The sequence below is a fragment of the Venustampulla echinocandica genome, assembly GCF_003357145.1.
Source record: "Venustampulla echinocandica strain BP 5553 chromosome Unknown scaffold_15, whole genome shotgun sequence".
Classification (NCBI taxonomy): Eukaryota; Fungi; Ascomycota; class Leotiomycetes; order Helotiales; family Pleuroascaceae; genus Venustampulla; species Venustampulla echinocandica.
In genome coordinates, this window is record NW_022474220.1 from 315,251 (window position 1) to 333,156 (window position 17,906).

At 36.8% G+C, this 17,906-nt stretch overlaps 3 protein-coding genes across 3 annotated transcripts; 1 reads left to right on the forward strand and 2 right to left on the reverse strand.

Moving 5' to 3' along the window:
• Positions 1 to 11,391: 11,391 nt before the first annotated feature.
• BP5553_10470 (Uncharacterized protein) lies at positions 11,392 to 13,826 on the forward strand (the record flags this gene model as incomplete). The annotated part of the gene is made up of 5 exons (XM_032019093.1): positions 11,392 to 11,696; positions 11,759 to 11,993; positions 12,058 to 12,380; positions 12,437 to 12,813; positions 12,871 to 13,826. The coding sequence occupies 5 exons, from the start codon at positions 11,392 to 11,394 to the stop codon at positions 13,824 to 13,826; spliced, it is 2,196 nt and encodes a 731-aa protein (XP_031864800.1).
• Positions 13,827 to 15,590: 1,764 nt separating this feature from the next.
• On the reverse strand, positions 15,591 to 15,986 carry BP5553_10471 (uncharacterized protein; the record flags this gene model as incomplete). Its single annotated transcript, XM_032019094.1, has 1 exon — positions 15,591 to 15,986. The coding sequence occupies one exon, from the start codon at positions 15,984 to 15,986 to the stop codon at positions 15,591 to 15,593; it is 396 nt and encodes a 131-aa protein (XP_031864801.1).
• An 887-nt stretch (positions 15,987 to 16,873) lies between these two features.
• Positions 16,874 to 17,611, reverse strand: BP5553_10472 (Uncharacterized protein; the record flags this gene model as incomplete). The annotated part of the gene is made up of 2 exons (XM_032019095.1): positions 16,874 to 17,117; positions 17,214 to 17,611. 2 exons carry the CDS (start codon positions 17,609 to 17,611, stop codon positions 16,874 to 16,876), a joined length of 642 nt encoding a protein of 213 aa, XP_031864802.1.
• Positions 17,612 to 17,906: the final 295 nt, after the last annotated feature.

The window sequence follows — 17,906 nt, forward strand, 5'->3', positions numbered from 1 at the left end:
TACAGGACAGACTAGCTAAAGTAAAGATATTCACGAAAATCGATTAACGAAATACTTTTAATTTAATTAAGATCAAAGAAAGATATAAATAAAAGACAGTTTTCCTCGTACTTTCGAGACTATATAAGTATATAGTTATACTATTTAGGTTGACTAATATACTAGTAATATGTCAACGTTAGAACGACAATATTCTACGAGAATACTTGGATAAGTTTGTTATCTATTACTTAGACAACATCTTGATCTATTCCGAAAACATCTATGAACATGAAAAACATGTCCGGTTAGTACTAAAAGTATTTACAAAAGTCGACTCTAAGCTGAAACTAGAGAAGTGCGAATTCGGAGTCACGGAAACTACGTTTTTAGGTTATATAATCTGGCCAAAGGAAATGAGTATTGATTTAGAGAAGATCTAGTAAATCAGGGATTAGCTTGAACTATAGAATATCAAAGATATCCAATCGTTCTTAGGATTCGGGAACTTCTCAAGACAATTCATCAGAAACTACTCAAGTATCTCCACGCTACTTATGTGTTTTACGAAGAAAGACACACTGTTTATTATAGGAAAGAAAGAAAGAGTAGCTATATAATAGTTGAAAAACAGATTCGCTAAAGAATTTATTATTGCAAGTTTCTACGAAGATCAGCTAAGTATTGTCGAAACTGACATTTCAGATATAACTGTAAGTGTTATATACTTTCAACTAGACGAGAACAGAAAACTACATCTTGTAACTTACTATTCCGAGAAACACTCGTTAGCTGAGTAGAACTACAATATTTATAAGAAGGAACTTATAGCTATAGTCAAAGTTTTGAGATACTGGAAAATATACTTCCAAGGTGTAAAGTTTCTAATTACTATATATACTGACTACACGAATCTTAGAACTTTTATAACTACTAAAGTTTTAGATAATCGACGAATAATATAATAAATAGAGGAACTCTCTCAATTTAATTTGATAATTAAATATATTAAAGGAATTAACAACCCCAGAGCCGATATATTGAACAAGTAGTCTAAGTACGAAAGAGATAAAGTCTACAAGAAAGTAACTATCTTTCAAGAAGATAAAGACAGGAATCTCGTTCTTAATATGAAAGAGATCGCTGCTTTCAATAGAACTAAAAGACTATAAGATGATGAAATTATCTAGATTCAAAGGAAAAGTTTGGAATATATAGACTATACTAATAGGAAACTGCGAGTCCTAGACATATTCGCAAAGGAATTCATCTTCAAATACTATATAGTACTAGTTTATAGATATCAAAGAATCAGTAGAATTCTTTGGTGAATTAAATAATATTATTATATTAACAAGATTAACACTTTAGTCAAATAAGTAGTAAGAGAATATAATATATATATTCGTAACAAAAGTGTTAGATATATACTATACAGGAAAATAGGAACTACTTCTATTCTAGAATAACTATAGAAATCAATCTAGTAGGATTTTATTGTTAAACTTCTACTTTCCAAAGATCCAATAACAGGAGTAGTATACAACTCAATCCTAGTTATTATCGAACAACTTACAAAGTACATAATCGTTATTCTATATCTAGAATCTAGTATAGCTGAAAAGCTTACGTTCGCTTTTTTACGAGAAGTTGTAGTAAAATATAAAATACTAGAAGAAATTATCTCTGATCAGGATAAGTTCTTCATATCTAAGTTTTAGACTACTTTAACTACTTATTTAGGAATTAAAAGAAAGCTATCAACTACTTTCTATATATAAACAAATAGTAGAACAGAAAGAATAAATCAGACAATCGAAGTATATTTATACTATTATATCAACTATAAGTAAAACAACTAAGTAGTACTACTCTTACTTACTATATTTATATACAATAGTATAATCACAGATATAACGAAAGTATCGCTATTCTTTACTAATTACAGTTACAATGTTAGTATTTATCACGAAGCTCAGATATTAGATATCGATAACTAATTAGTATAAATCTAAATAAACGAAATCAAAGATTTATATAAAGAACTAAGTAGCGAACTTCAGTTTATTATAGAAAAAAACGTTCTATATTACAATTCGAAACGTAGTCAGGAGTTAACGCTAAAAGAAGAAAACAGAGTTTATTTACTCAGAAAAAATATCAAAACTAAACGACTAAACAATAAACTAAACTACAAGAAATTAGGACTATTCAAAATTAAGAAGTTCAAAAGATATCTGAATTATAAATTTATTCTACTAAAAATAATAAATATCTTTCCGGTTTTTTATATTTCTCTCCTCGAGTTAGTACTACTAAATATACTACTTATACTAGTAACCGAAATAGAACTAGTCAACTTAAACGCCGAGTACGAAGTCGAACAGATATTGGACTATAGACAAATCAGAGACATAGTCAAGTATTTGATCAAATAGTTGAACTACTTATATTCGGAAAATATATAAAAACCTAGGACTTATTTCAACTACTACTAGATATTTAAAGAATTCTACTACTAAAATCAAAAGTTGACTAAATTAAATTATCAGGACTTAGCAAAAGACTAAAGTCGAAAGAAAAGTCGCTGCCTAGGCTGCTAGTCGTAGCAGCTAGCTACTTCGACTCTGTTTCACGACAGACTTCTGTTTCCTTCTCTTCTTTTTCTTTCTCTTTTACTTCATCTAGAGTATCTAAGGACTTATAACTCCGACGAAGTATTTCGACAACACAGCTCCGGAAAGTTTCTCGCTACTTGTCTAGTTTGAGTAACTTAGCTTGAGATATAGTTAAACACTCAAACATTCGTTGTTATTCTTCGAGTAAGAACTGCTACGCTTCTTAGGTCGCACACTACTCGTCTACTAACTTCTTCTCTTCTCGTTCTAGTATTAGTATAACAGTTTTAATATTTCCTTTCTCGGGGAGTTATATTAAAAGTGTTCTGTTTCGTTTACGTAGCGAAGTAATATAGTGATCTTTTTTAATAATCTGTAAATAATGTTAGAGTGAGTAAATCACAGAAGGAGTCAAGTATAATTAAAGTAAACTATTATAATTGATATTTAAGAATCAAGTTAAGTACGAAGCTTTTATCTAGTAAAGAAATTATATTATTTATATAGAACTTTCTTATTCTTAGATCTAGTTAGATCTAGATTTATTTAGATCTAAAGTCTGAACAGATCTAGATCTTCCTAGATCCTCTTCACGTAATCTCATCATATAATTCTCTGTTGTCACGTAACTTCGTCATATACTTCTATAGTTCTCTATAGTAATATAGTATATTACTCGAACTTCAAGTTATAAAGTTAGTATTCGTAACACTATCCTCTATATAGCTTAACGTAGTCTTTTAGCTTAAAGGTTATATCGAAAACGTCGAACGTTAAATATAACTTTTTTTCTTTTTTAATATAATTTCAAATTATAACAAATTTAAGAATTGTAGACTATTTACTAATTTCATAAATTCTGAAAGTGACGAAATAATACTCTGCTCGAGTTATGAAAAGTATAGTCGGACTTATGTAGTTTTGAATGAAAAGTCGAAAAAGTATAATAAATATATTTGTCGAAGTTCGAAGTACGATATCAAAAGTGTTATAATTAACAGTTTCGAGTCTTTTCAGTATATTTAGGAGAAACTTCATTTTGAACGTGAAATAGTTCTAATAGTAGCGATAGAAAGCTTTACTTGTACTGAGTATTTGAAGAAGTAGTAAGAGTTTCTCAAGTGTCGGATTTCTGATATAGTTGTTTAGGAGCTCTGTGACTTAGACGAGCTAGATGAAATAGAGGAAAGAGAAAAGGAGGAAAAGGAAACAGAAACTTGTCGTGAAGCGGAGTCGAAGTAGTTAACTACTACGACTAGTAGTTTAAATAGCGACTTTTCTTTCGACTTTAGTCTTCTACTAAGTCTTAATAACCTGATCTAAACAACTTTTGATTTTAGTAGTAGAATTCTTCAAATATCTAGTAGTAGTTGAAATAAGTTCTAGGTTTCTATATATTTTCCGAATATAAATAGTTTAACTATTTAATCAAATACTTGACTGTACTTTTAATTCGTCTACAGTCTAATATCTGTTCGACTTCGTATTCGGCGTTTAAGTTGACTAGTTCTATTTCAGTTATTAGTACTAGTAATATACTTAGTAGTACTAGTTCAAAGAGAGAAATATAGAAAACTGGAAAGATATTCATTGACTTTAGTAGAATAAGTTTATAATTCAAACGTCTTTTGAACTTCTTAATTCTGAATAGTCCTAATTTCTTGTAGTCTAGTTTATCGTTTAGTTGTTTAGTTTTAATATTTTTTCTGAGTAAGTAAACTCTGTTCTCTTCTTTTAGTATTAGTTCTTGACTATATTTCGAATTGTAGTATAAGATGCTTTTTTCTATAATAAACTGAAGTTCGTTACTTAGTTCTTTATATAGATCTTTGATTTCGTTCGTCTAGACTTGTGCTAATTAGTTGTCGATATCTGATATCTGAACTTCGTAATAAATACTAACGTTGTAACTGTAATTAGTAAAGAATAGCGATACTTTTATTATATCTGTGATTATACTATTATACGTAAATGTAGTAAATAAAAGTAATAATACTTAATTGTTTTATTTATAGTTAATATAATAATGTAAATATACTTCGATTATCTAATTTATTCTTTCTGTTCTATTATTTATTTGTATATAGAAAGTAGTCGATAGTTTTCTCTTAATTCCTAAGTAAGTAGTTAAAGTTATCTAAAACTTAGATATAAAGAGTTTATCTTAATCGGATATAATTTCTTCTAGTATTTTATATCTTGTTACAACTTCTCGCAAGAAGGCGAACGTAAGTTCTTCGGTTATACTAGATTCCAAATATAGAATAACGATTATATATTTCGTAAATTGTTTGATAATAACTAAGATTGAGTTGTATATTACTCTTGTTATTAGATCTTTGGAAAGTAGGAGTTTAACAATAAAGTCCTATTAGATCGACTTCTATAGTTATTCCGGAATAGAGGTAGTTTCTATCTTTCTGTATAGTATATATCTAACGTTCTTGTTGCGAATATATACGTCGTATTCCTTTACTACTTATTTAACTAAAGTGTTAATTCTGTTAATATAATAGTATTATCTAATTCGCTAAAAGGTCCTATTAATTCCTTGATATTTATAAGCTAGTACTATATAGTATCTGAGGATGAATTCCTTTGCGAATACATCTAGGACTTACAGTTTCCTGTTAGTGTAGTCTATATATTCTAGATCTTTCTCTTAAGACTAGATAATCTCATTATCTTATAGTCTTTTAGTTCTATTGAGAGTAGCGATCTCTTTCGTATTAAGAACGAGGTTCCTGTTTTCATCTTCTCGAAAAATTGCTACTTTTTTGTAGACTTTGTCTTCCTCGTACTTAAGTTACTTGTTCAAAGTGTCGGCTCTGGGGTTGTTAATTCCTTTGATATATTTAATTACTAGATTAAACTGAGAGAGTTCCTCTACTTATTATATTATTCGTCGATTATCTAGGATTTTAGTAGTTATGAAAGTTCTGAGATTCACGTAGTCAGTATATATAGTAACTAGAAACTTTGTACTTTGGAAGTATATCTTCTAGTATTTCAAAGTTTTAACTATAGCTATAAGTTCTTTTTTATAAATATCGTAGTTCTACTTAGTTAGCGAGTACTTCTCGGAATAGTAAACTACAGAGTGTAGTTTTCCGTTCTCGTCTAGCTGAAAGTGTATAATATCTATAACTATATCTGAAATATCGGTTTCGACTATACTTAGCCGATCTTCGTGAAAGTTTAATATAATAAGTTCTTCGGCGAATCTGTCTTTTAATTCCTATACCGAGGTTTTCTCTTCAACTTTTATAAGGAATAGTACGTCCTTCTTCGTAAAGTGTGTGAGTAATATAGAGATTCCTGAATATTCTCTGATGAATTGTCTTGAGAAGTTCCCGAATTTTAAGAACGATTGGATATCTTTAACGTTTTGTAGTTCGGGCTAATCTCTAATTTACTAGATCTTCTCTAAGTTAATACTCATTTCCCTTAGTCGGATCACATAGTCTAGAAACGTAGTTTCTGTAACTCCGAATTTATACTTTTCTAGTTTCAGTCTAGAGTCAACTCTCGCAAAAGTTTCTAGTACTAATCGGATATGTCTTTTATAGTCGCTTATTTTCTCGGAATATATTAGAATATTGTCTAAATAATAAATGACAAACTTATCTAAATATTCCTGTAGAATATTGTTATTTTAGTGTTAATAAGTTACTAATATATTAGTCAACTTAAATAATATAACTGTGTATTCGTATAGTCCTGAAAGTACGAGGAAAGCTATTTTCTATTCGTGTTTTTTTTTGATCTTGATCAGATTAAAAGTGTTCTTCTGATTGATCTTTGTAAATATCTTTACTTTAGCTAGTCTGTTCTGCAGATATTGTATATTAAGCAACGGATATTAGTCTTATATTGTAGCGTCGTTTAGTTTACGAAAATTACTACAAAGTCTCCTTTTCGGATCCTTTAGTTTACTAGCGATTAGTATATTTGATATTGTTAGCGATTTAGATAGTCGAATCTATCTTTTCTTCAGTGTTATTATAATATATTCCTCTAACGTTTTAATAGTATTATAGCGATGTTGTCGTAATTTCTTAGAAAGCAGCTGTCGCTTTTCTTTTAGATTAATTTCGTAGTCTTATAGTTGATATTCGGGCAGGGCACGTATATCTTCCGGGTTTTCGAACAGTCTTTCGAATTCTCTATACTATACAGAGATCTTTTTACTACTCTTACTAGTATCCTGTGGAGGATCCTTAGTTAAGTATCTTAGTATATTAGAAGAAGTAGTGCTAACTTCCTTCTAGCTTTCTAGTTATTGCGAACTCTCGCAATAGTATCGACTAAATATAATAGTCTCTATAACTTAGTCGATCTCAGAGTTGTACTCGCGGATCTAAAGTATTCCTAAAATAGCTTAGTACTTTCCTACTAGTGTAATATGAAACTGTATATCTACTATATGTCCGTCTTTCGTTGTTAGTCTTGAAAAGACAGTTCTTTAGCTGATTACTCTGTTATTGTAATCTATTTGCGATCTGTCTACTACTATTAATTCGTAAAATAGTATTCCTGTGATTAGAATGTTGAGTCTAGCGACAGTTGTAGGAGAAATATAGTTGTTATTAGTTCTAGAGTCAATTATTACTCTGAGTTTCTTTCCTCTAAACGTTACTTCAACGTTTATATGTCCTTATCTTCTGGCTGTGTTCAGCTCGGGGGGGTTCTTTAGTATTTCTACGACTTCATTGTTTCTGTATAAGTTGGTCTATATTCTATGATAAGTTTCCTATACTAATAACTGATAAGGATTCTCAGTCCTGAATATATTAGTTGTAGGTTAGTAGAACTTCTACTAAGCGTACTAATAATGTCCCTCTAGTATAAATACTATTCTCTTCTAAATTCTTTTGTGAAGTCTAGTTGTTAGAACTTCCTAAATGTCTCCAGGTTCCAAGAGATCTACTAAGTCGGGTAGTTCATCTCTTAGGTCAATATTTTCGATAGTGACTTTTTCTGTCCCAGTTTCTTTGAAAGCGACTTTCTCCACGTCAATATAAGTAACTAAGTATATATAATATTTTACTAGTTTGTCGTTTATAGTTATTTCTGAGAGTATGAAAACTTCATTGCTGTTTTCCTTTCTTTATATATTACTATATTTAGTAATCTCAAGTAGTGACTATTCTTCTTCTTCTTGTAATATTGTTCTTATTTCTATACTTTTGTCGAGTATTGTTTATTTACTAAGTTCTTCAAGTCTTTCCTGAGAGTCGGGTAAAGTTAAATCCTCTAAACTAGTAGTTTCTACTTATAGTACTAAGTCTTCTACTGTCTAGTATAATAGAAAGTTATTGGCTTGCTGAGTTTCTATAGCTCTAAGTTGGCTGTAGATGTTTATAGACTCAAAGTCTTCTTCAGTCAGATCTTTTCGTCCGGTTATATTCACTTGTTAGTAGTTAGTAACGTTGATTTGTCGAGACTTTCTTTTCTAAAGTTGTTTATTCTTTTGTTATTTTCCTTTATAGTGAGATATAATTTAATGTCCTAGAAGTCTGTAGTCGAAATATAAGCTTTTTTCTTGACGCTGGTCTTGTTCTTCGTTCGAGACGAATTTCTTTCTTTTATGTTGAATTATACTAATCGTTCTAGTTTTCTTCTACTAATATCTTTGTCCAGACTAGTAGTTTCTTTTTTAGCTTTCTCGTAGAATATAGTTCTTCTTGAATTTTTACAAACGATTATCTAACTAGATAATACTTTCAATTATACTAATAATGTCGTTATAGACTATGTTTTATCGTACTATTTCTTTATAGATATATTCTTTCAATTTTCGACAGAATAATTCTATTAAAGTAAGACTATTTTATTTTATCTTAATACTATATCTTTAGAACTCTGTTGTGTAAATAAGAGTTGTTCTAGTTTAGTGAAGATTAAATATTTTTCGTACTACTATTTGAGTAGTATCGATATTTCCAAATATTCGTCGTATTTCTTTTTTTATTCTGTTCTATGATTTGAAGATAGTTTTCGTAACTACTATCTTCTTGTCCTCTGATTCATTCCTGAAGAAGTTTTCAAAGAATAGTTGAACTTATTCCAAAGCTAGTCCTCGTAAGTAAGAAGTTACTTAAAAGTTTTATTGATTATAGTTAGTCTCGAATTTCTCGTAGTTGAAGTTGAAGTAGATCTTTACTTGAAAGATGAAGGTCTCGAAATCTTTTCGGTTACTGTTATACTTGTCGGGGAGAGTAATACGAATTGATTCATTAACTTCGACTTTAAATTCATAGAGTAAGTCGGATATCTCGATATCTTCTTGGAGTCTACTAGTCGATAGTGTGAAGTTCACCTAATTAGTACTCGGGTTAGCGACAGCTAGCTGTTTCGCAGTAAACAGCTTCGTAGCTAGCAAAGTTGCTGGAGTTATAGTAATTTACTTATTTCGGCAAAGAAGTACTCAAAGTATAATAGTTCTAATATTTCCTCTTTCGGGGAGTTGTATTAGAAGTGTTCTATTTCGTTTATATAGCGAAGTAATACAGTGATCTCTTTTAATAATCTATAAATAATATCAAAGTGAGTGAATTACAGAAGGAGTTAAGTATAATCAAAGTAAACTATTATAATTGATATTTAAGAATCAAGTTGAGTACGAAGCTCTTATTTAGTAAGGAAATTATATTACTTATATAGAACTTTCCTGTTCTTAGATCTAGTTAGATCTAGATCTATTCAGATCCAAAGTCTGAACAGATCTAGATCTCTCTAGATCCTCCTTACGTGATCTTATTATATGATTCTCTGCTGTCACATGACTTCGTCATATACCTCTATAGTTCTCTGTAGTAATATAGTATATTACCTGAGTTTCAGACTATAAAGTTAGCGTTTGTAACAATTAGTTATTCACTTTGCGAAAGTTCTTAGACGTCACACTTCGCTGAACTACTTACTAGGACGTAGTTCGAATAGTGATCGGATTCTGCAGATACGACGTAGATACGACGAGAGTCTTTTCAGTAACAGGAGTAGGAAAACATGTTGATACTATCTCGCAAAATCTAGGAGTAAAAGTTCTAGCGATTTTCTTTAATCTTTTTAGAACGATCAAGTAGTATAATGAAGAAAGAAGAAAGCTATACTTGACGTTCGATGTTTTCGATATAATCTTTAAACTAAAAGACTATGCTAAGCTATATAGGGGATAGTGTTACGAACGCCAACTTTATAACTTGAAACTCGGGTAATATAACTTACTACTACAGAGAACTATAGAAGTATATGACGAGGTCACGTAACAGCTAGATCAAGAGCCTACTAAGCGATCTACTGAATTATTAGGGATTTATAGGGATTCTAGGGATTCACTTAGATCTAGGAAACAAGAAAGTTCTATATAAACAATGTAATTTCCTTACTAGATAGAAGTTGTATATTCAACTTGATTCTTGAATATCAATAATAACAGTTTACTTTGATTACACTTGATTCTTTCTGTAATTCACTCACTTTGACATTATTTACAGATCATTAAAAGAGATTACTATATTACTTCGCTACACAAACGAAACAGAACACCTCTGTTAAGATTCCCTGTCGGAAGAATAATAGAACTGTTATATGTAAACGCTATATACTTTTAGTTAAACGAGAATAGAAAACTACATCTTATAGTTTATTATTCCGAGAAATACTTGTCAATTAAATAGAACTACAACATTTATAAGAAAGAACTTATAGTTATAATTAAAACTTTAAAATACTAGAAGATATATCTCCAAAGTACAAAGTTTCCAATTACTATATATACCGACTACACGAACTTTCGTACTTTTATAACTACAAAAGTCTTAGATAATCGACGAATAGTATAATAAACAGAGGAACTCTCTTAGTTTGATCTAATAATCAAATATATTAAAGGAATTAATAACTTCAAAGCTGACACTTTAAGTAAATAGCTTGAATACGAAAAAGACAAAGTTTATAAGAAAATAGCTATTTTTCGGGAAAACAAAAACAGAGATCTTATTCTAAATACAAGGGAAATCGCTACTTTCACGAAAATAAAAAGACTATAAAATAACGAAATTATCTAAACTTAAAGGAAAAGTTTAGAATACATAGATTATACTAACAGGAAGTTACGAGTTTTAGACGTATTCGCAAAAGAATTCATCTTCAAATACTATATAGTACTAGTTTATAGATATCAAAGAATCAGTAAAACTCTTTAGCGAATTAAGTAATACTATTATATTGACAAAATTAATACTTCTATACACGGTGTGACAGTTAGCGAGGTGCTGTTTTCAGAGGGGTTTGGCCGCTGTTTTTAGGGGTCTGCTAACCAGTTCTCAACTAACCGCGCACCTTCTTCTTTCTGCACCACGCACCGCTCATGCCAGGCACCGTGCAACTATTGGCCGGCCACGCGACAGTGACGCTTCGTCATTTAGTGCCATGTTTCCTCGACCAGCTTCCTCGACCTCAAATTGAGCCCCCCCGTTTTCTGGTGGTTCACAAGAAGCCAAAAACAGCACCCTCGGAGTCCGCACGATCCTGAAGATGTATTTAAAGAGTGCGCTCGTCCTCTCTGCTCACTCCATCCCAACTCCTCTGCACCTATCATACACTCACTTCTCGTCATCCTCCACTCCTCCACTCCTCCACCTCACATCCTCTTCTGTCCGCAGAGCTCTCGTGGCATCGGCCGTCCCTTCTTTTCTGTCGCGATCGCCCTTTCGCCCTCCTTGATCCGGCTGGCAGCTGCCTTGATGTCTTTACCATCACCTAGCCTCCTCGACGCTCTGTACAGATTATGCACCAGCCTCAACACGATGAAGATTGCCCGCCTATCGACGACGAGTTTGACAGCACTAGCGATTCCGACCCGGACAGCCTTTTCGACAGAAGTGATGATGAGGCGGACACGGCAAGCGACGCTGACTCGGAGAGTCCTCCGGAGGAGGACGACGACGATGACCTCTTCGAGGGAGAAGTACGGCACCCACCAGAGTACTACCTTGCCGCGTCGGCAGACCTCGACGTAGGGCGACTTCGGCAGAGGCGTTATAGCCCGAAGACGCAAAAACGTCTTGACTGGGTCAAGGATCATCATAATCAGTATGTGCTACATGGAGATTGACCTTGCGAAGAATGTTCAGCTGACGTTACTTTGTACATAGATACTGCACCTTCACCAGACAACACCCCGCCCAGTGCTTTCAAGAAGCCTCGGCCCGCTTTCTCTACGGCTTCCTGTGCTGGGTCTGCGACCAGCGACGAGGGAAGGGGGGGCGGAGGCGGCCCGGCATCAAGCATACAAGCTCGCTACAGACGTTCTGGAAATGGTACCTCATAGTACATAGGCTCGAGACTGGCAAGAAGATCGAGGGCATGGTCCAAGTGCAAGGCCAAGATGTGAGATACCCCGTGGCCCCTTGCACACCCTCCTGCAGTGGGGTCTCCTACTAACGGATCTTAGGTTCTTAAAGTCGTTGCTATCGAAAAAGAGCTCGATAATTCCAAGCGGGAGAGCGCTACGATGTATGTCGAGGATCTGGCCGAGTTCGCCCGCGTGCTTCTGACTACAAGGGAGATGACCTTCAAGCTTGGCTGGCTCCGGATCCAGTTGATCCTCTTCTGTCAACTTGCGGGCATTACTGGTAACCGCCCAGAGGCCTTGGTCCAACTTCGGTACCGCCACCTCAAATTGACTCTGATCCGGGATCACAACAACCCCCGCCCGCGACTCTTTATTGAGCTGACGCCCGAGTTCACCAAGGGATTTCTAGGCATGAAGGATGTGTACGCTCCCGCCCCTGCCCTTCCTCTCCGCCGTGTGTGAGCTAAGTAATGCCTAGTAATGTGTTCAAGATCCCGGAGATCATCTACGACCCGACACTCGTACTTAGCCCTCATACCTTCCTGCTCGGCATGCTCTTCAAAGTTCAGGCATTCAAATCCCCCAGTATTGTTTCCTCTGAGAGCCTGTACAGCTTGAACGTCCTCGATGGAATGAATGAGCAACAGCTCCCGCTCAAGGACGAGTTGAGCGACGATTTTATATTTTGCCAAGCTGTACAGACGGCCTGCGGCGTTGCGTTGGCACGGCAATTGCAGCTGTCCTCTGACTCGGTCCGCTACCGGATGAAGATAGGCGGCCAGATCACAGGCTTTGCGCAGGTGACGAAGCCATACGTCCTCCGCGATGGGGCTGCGAAGGCGCTGAACGAGAGCCGTAAGTATTGACCTCCGAGCTTTACCGGACCCTCACCTAATATTAATTTTTCTATAGCGGATGTCAGCGACTCGATGCAGAATCTCATCCTTCAGCATTCTAGCATCGACACGTTTCTTAAGCATTACCTCGATCGGAATATCAACGTCGACGTCCAGAACATCTATCGCGGCCAAGCGCCTCAGAGAGACCTGATGAGGTTCGCATGCTCCATGAGCCGTTCGATCGATCCCCGCCGGCCACGGAGATTGACCACTGCGCAATCTGCATCAGTCAATTGCCTTCCGTGCATTATCAAACTAGATCGTCGCATAGCGAAATTGTCGAGGGGCCGAGGACGTCCGGGGGGGGAGGAGAAGTATCAGAAGACATGTCGTCGCCTCCGGAGCGAGAAGCAGCGCCAGCGCAGGCTCCTCTTAGTCGAGCTTGTGGACCGTTTTAAGAAGGAGCAGCCAGTGATCGACAGCGAGCGGCAGTTGTCTGGGAAGGTGGTCGACGAGGACACGCGAGACGCGTTAGAGCGATCAGATCAGTTGACGGTAGAACACCTCCATTTGATCGACGCTATCTTGACGCTACCCGAGACGTCCCTCGAAAACGAGAATCGACGGAGGATCGCGGCTGTCAATGCTATCACAGCGTACTGCGGCGTGGAGGAGGGACCGGCTTCCCGCCGTATCCAGCGTGGACGTCCAGTGAAGGATAGCAGTCCGCCAGCCGTTATAGCTGAAGAGTCTGACGCCCTGGACGAAGCGATACAATCGATTCGGAGAGACAAGAGGCCGAAAGTATGCTTCGTCTGTGTTGGGAATCCGTCCTTGGCATTGCGTGACAGGGTCGCCAAGTATGCAACTAGTGGCTCTCTTAGTAGACACTTTCTGAGGAGGCACGTAAATAAACTGCGAGATGGGCAGTATGTTGACTGCATGGATTGTAGTGTTCGGCTTACAACCGAAGTAGAATTATTATTTCATGGAGAGACGCTTCACGGAACTGTTTCACGGTGTAGGTAAACGTCGCTTTGCGAAAGGCAGAAGTACGTTAGGAAGCTCAAAGAGTGGGAGCAAGCTCGAGTACCGACAGCATTTGCTACTGATGAAGGTTGAACAGAGTGTTATTATTTGTGGATATTTGATATATGTGTTTTAATTGACTGGGATAGTTCAATTGTATTCTCGATCTTACTCTGGTGCTGAACTAACGTCTATCCCTGCGTGCCGAAAAAACTTAGCCCAAGGAGAAGACAGCCGATTTCGTTGGCAACGGGCGGCCTTTAATAGAGTGAGGATAGTGGTGAAAGTTACTATTGTCTGGAGGACATAAGTTATAGCTGTTGCCTTATTACATAATCTATACCTGAGGCCTCAATTCAGAATCTAGATACCTCCCGCTCGCCGTGGTTCAGATTCTTAAGGAAATGTACCTTTTTTTAGCCCACTGATAATACCGCCTCCACAAGCTATACTAGCAATCCTTCTTACACTTAGCACAAATGAGTCAGGCTGCTCCGGTGCGGATAATCCTTCGATATCGCGAACGACCTTTTCAAAGCCCCAAAGCAATCATCAACGCTTTCCTTGAATGGCGAGATATCCAACCTATAGAGGACTACTATACACATATATGTTGCAATCCTCCTTCTCCTCAGTTATATATCGTTCTCGATCTCTACTGCAACACATATCCAGATGTCGATCTCAACAAAATAGACCTCGAAGTCTTTAAAGTCTTAGGAAATGATTCATTGTGCGTTACCTCTTCTACGACCTAACTAAACTAACTATACTTAGTATATTTCAGGATCTCGGAGAAGTAGCTCGTACGCAGGTGTCCCAGCGATCCGTTTCTCTGCATTGGGGGAAAGGCAGCTAGCCTAGTCAGAGGAATTGGTCGGTGTTGTCCCGGCACAGGGAGGACAGGATCCCGCTATATCGGTGTCTTGCGCATCGAGAGCTAACCGGAGATCTCTCAGAAACCCGGAAGCAGGTTGGCATGGGTCGCCTGCAATCCTTCTGTTGTCTGTACAATATATAATGTGATCTCGATTCATATGTTTGGGAGTACGCGTACAAGCTGCGTATGTCTTGCAAGCCCATTCACACATTGCGTGAGAGTGAGGGAAGTCGGTTGGAATTGAATGTCGCAGAGAGAATCTTCACACGAAGCGGATCGTGATGCGGGAGACGTAGCCTTGAAAGGAAAGGTGGCTCGAAGAGGAGACGATCTGTATTTAGAGAATTAATGGTCTATTCTACAACTCTAAACACTGTTCGAAAAGATAACTCACTTCGTTCTGAGTTATACGGAGGCTTCTGCGGGGCTGTTCATCGAAGTAGCAGTACGATGGAGGGGGCAACGGAAGTGGATATTGCCCCTACGGTGAGACTTGCGTGTATATGTCTATTCTTGTCTGGCCAGAGGATCTACTTCTAGACTGTTGTGAGTCACAAGGTCGTTTTTGCCTGAGGCTTATACACGTGATAAGAAGCCGGAGCGGACCACCTTATACATGTGGATCGGTCAGAGGTCCTACTTTACTCCGAATTGACAACCTCCGTAACTAGGCCTGAAGACGACAACGACATCATAATTTTTGGAGCAGCCAGAGTTTGGACTATTCAGAAATGGTCACACAATATGACTGATACAAAAACACGGGAATTTTCAGCGGATTTACAAATTTAGAATTGTTTGAGTGTAAAGTGCTGATGGTTTGTCTCGCTACGTAGGGACGGACGTTACTTCTATTCAACACACAAAACATCTGCTCATCCATGTCAACCGCCTATACCCGATTGTTCATCCGCAAGTAGGGCATCTCCAAAGAGCTGCCACGCCCCACACGCTCCCTGAAAAAGATTCCACAACGGCGTAAAATATTCCGGATCACTAATTAGCTCCCTCACGCACTGCAACATCATCCTATCCAGGTCCCAGAACGTTGCAAACAAAACATCTTCCGCGCTGTCGGCCTTCCAAACATCAACGACCTCCTCCGGCCGCAAACCCGGCGCGACCAACTCCACGACCGCCACGTAACGCAAGCCGCCCTCACAACGCGCAAGCACAAACCGCATCCCATCCGGGCTCAGAGCCTTCAACCTCACATACTCCGTACGCACAGACTGCCCGTCACCACCAGGCCGCAACCACTCAACTACCACAGCTTGCATTTTCACGGACGTTAATCGGAATATAGTCGTTAACGGGATATACTAGAATAAGTTAACTAAAAATTTTGATAAGGACAGGGGACGTTACAATATGCTATCGAAAATCTATTTACGCCTTTTTTGCTTTATATCTTGCGGAAATAAAGCTTTACAGAGTGGCCAGGTTTTTCGCTATTTATTATATATTAGTTAAATGATTAATATCCAATATTAGCTTACTTACAATCTCTATCATAGAAGGTGGCCACGTCTCTTCCTCTATAGAACTATATGTATAATACTTTCCGTGCTGAAATATTATTACAGTAATATCAAGTTCAAAATCCTCTCCAAAGAGATAAGCTTTTTGGAATAATGTATTCCTTCTTCTCCTTAGTCTTTCACTTCGTCGCTTTCCGATATTGGATTTTTCTATACACATATCAAAGAATAATGAATTCGAGCTATTTATATTATAAGATAGGACAGTCGAATCTTTATATATACAGCTGAGTTTCTTAAAAGTTTAACCGCCTATTTAGTCTTTAACTTAAATAAGCAGATAATTATTTCGTATAGACTAGGTTTACTCAATAGCTTATATAGTCTTAACAGGGCATGGGGGCTAATAAACGCTTCGAATAAATGCGAACTAACTTATAACGTTAGTTGTTTAACTTATACAACCTAGCTTTGACTTTGCTCTACTTACTTTATTAAACTTAGTTTAGTTCTTATTTATTATTACAAAGTACATTACTCTAAATAAACTATATATACTTAATATATTATAATAAGGAGATAATATAAAAGTAGTATAAAAAAGGTAAGCTATGTTATATATAAGAACAAAAATAACTTCTTGTATCTAGATCTATCTTCCTTACTCCTCTCTTCAAACTGTTATCTTATAAAGTAATAGTTTCTAAAGTCCGTCCCCTCATAGCTTGTTTCTTTAGTTTCTCGTGTTCTTTCTTAATATTGGTCAACAGCCATTTGTCATAAACCACGAATATCACTATCATAATAGTTGTGCAGCTTCCTGTAACTGTCGCTGTAACAATAGCGCTAATAGACCAATATCCGCTACGAGCAGTATAGATATTAACCATAGTAGCAAGGAAACCAGCGGCCGAGTTAAGCAGACCAGGCCTTGACAATGTTAGCGGCGTCAATATTGTAAATCGGATTCCCTCCTACAGAAAAATACGATTCAGCAACCACACGTAATTGTGCTGATAAACCCACCATAAACAACACATTCCAGCTGCCCCAAGAATACAACAGATCCCAGCAAGCCATAGCAGCGGTACGTTTTGCGCGGCTTTTACTACTGCTTTCCCGGCCTTCCCCGCCTCCTCTAGGAGGGCACGAGAATTGCGGATCGATGTGAACGTCCCTGGCAGAACCATATAGCCAGCAAGTAGAAGCCACGTAGACACACCTGCAAGGATATTATGGAGAGTTGATATTGTATCCAATTGTAAAAGCATATCAATATAACGAGTTTTTAGTGGAGGGTTGGGTGTTGGAGAGTGTGCGTTTTCTGTCGTCTCTTGTCTAAATCTCTTAGCTCGGGCAAGAGGCGGTCGTTCGAGGCGGAAGGGGTGTGGGGAGTCAGCCCGAGAACGGAAGGGGACCGACATTGCCAACGATAGAAGATAGCTAGAGGAACTATAGAGGCGAATATACAAGTTATATATTTTATTTTCGAACTTAAAAGGAGAGATTGCTTAATTAAGAAACTATTGATTTAGCGCAAGCGAGTTATATACTTAATATAGCTTCCTTTCATTTAGGTCATACCTATATAGTATGTGACGCCTTAGGTCATTTCGTAGATAGGTGACTAGTCGTCGCCCTCAGATCAGTCGTCGCCCCTGACCAGTCACCTCTCGAAAGTAGGTGACTGGTCCTCGCCCTCTGACCAGTCGTCGCCCC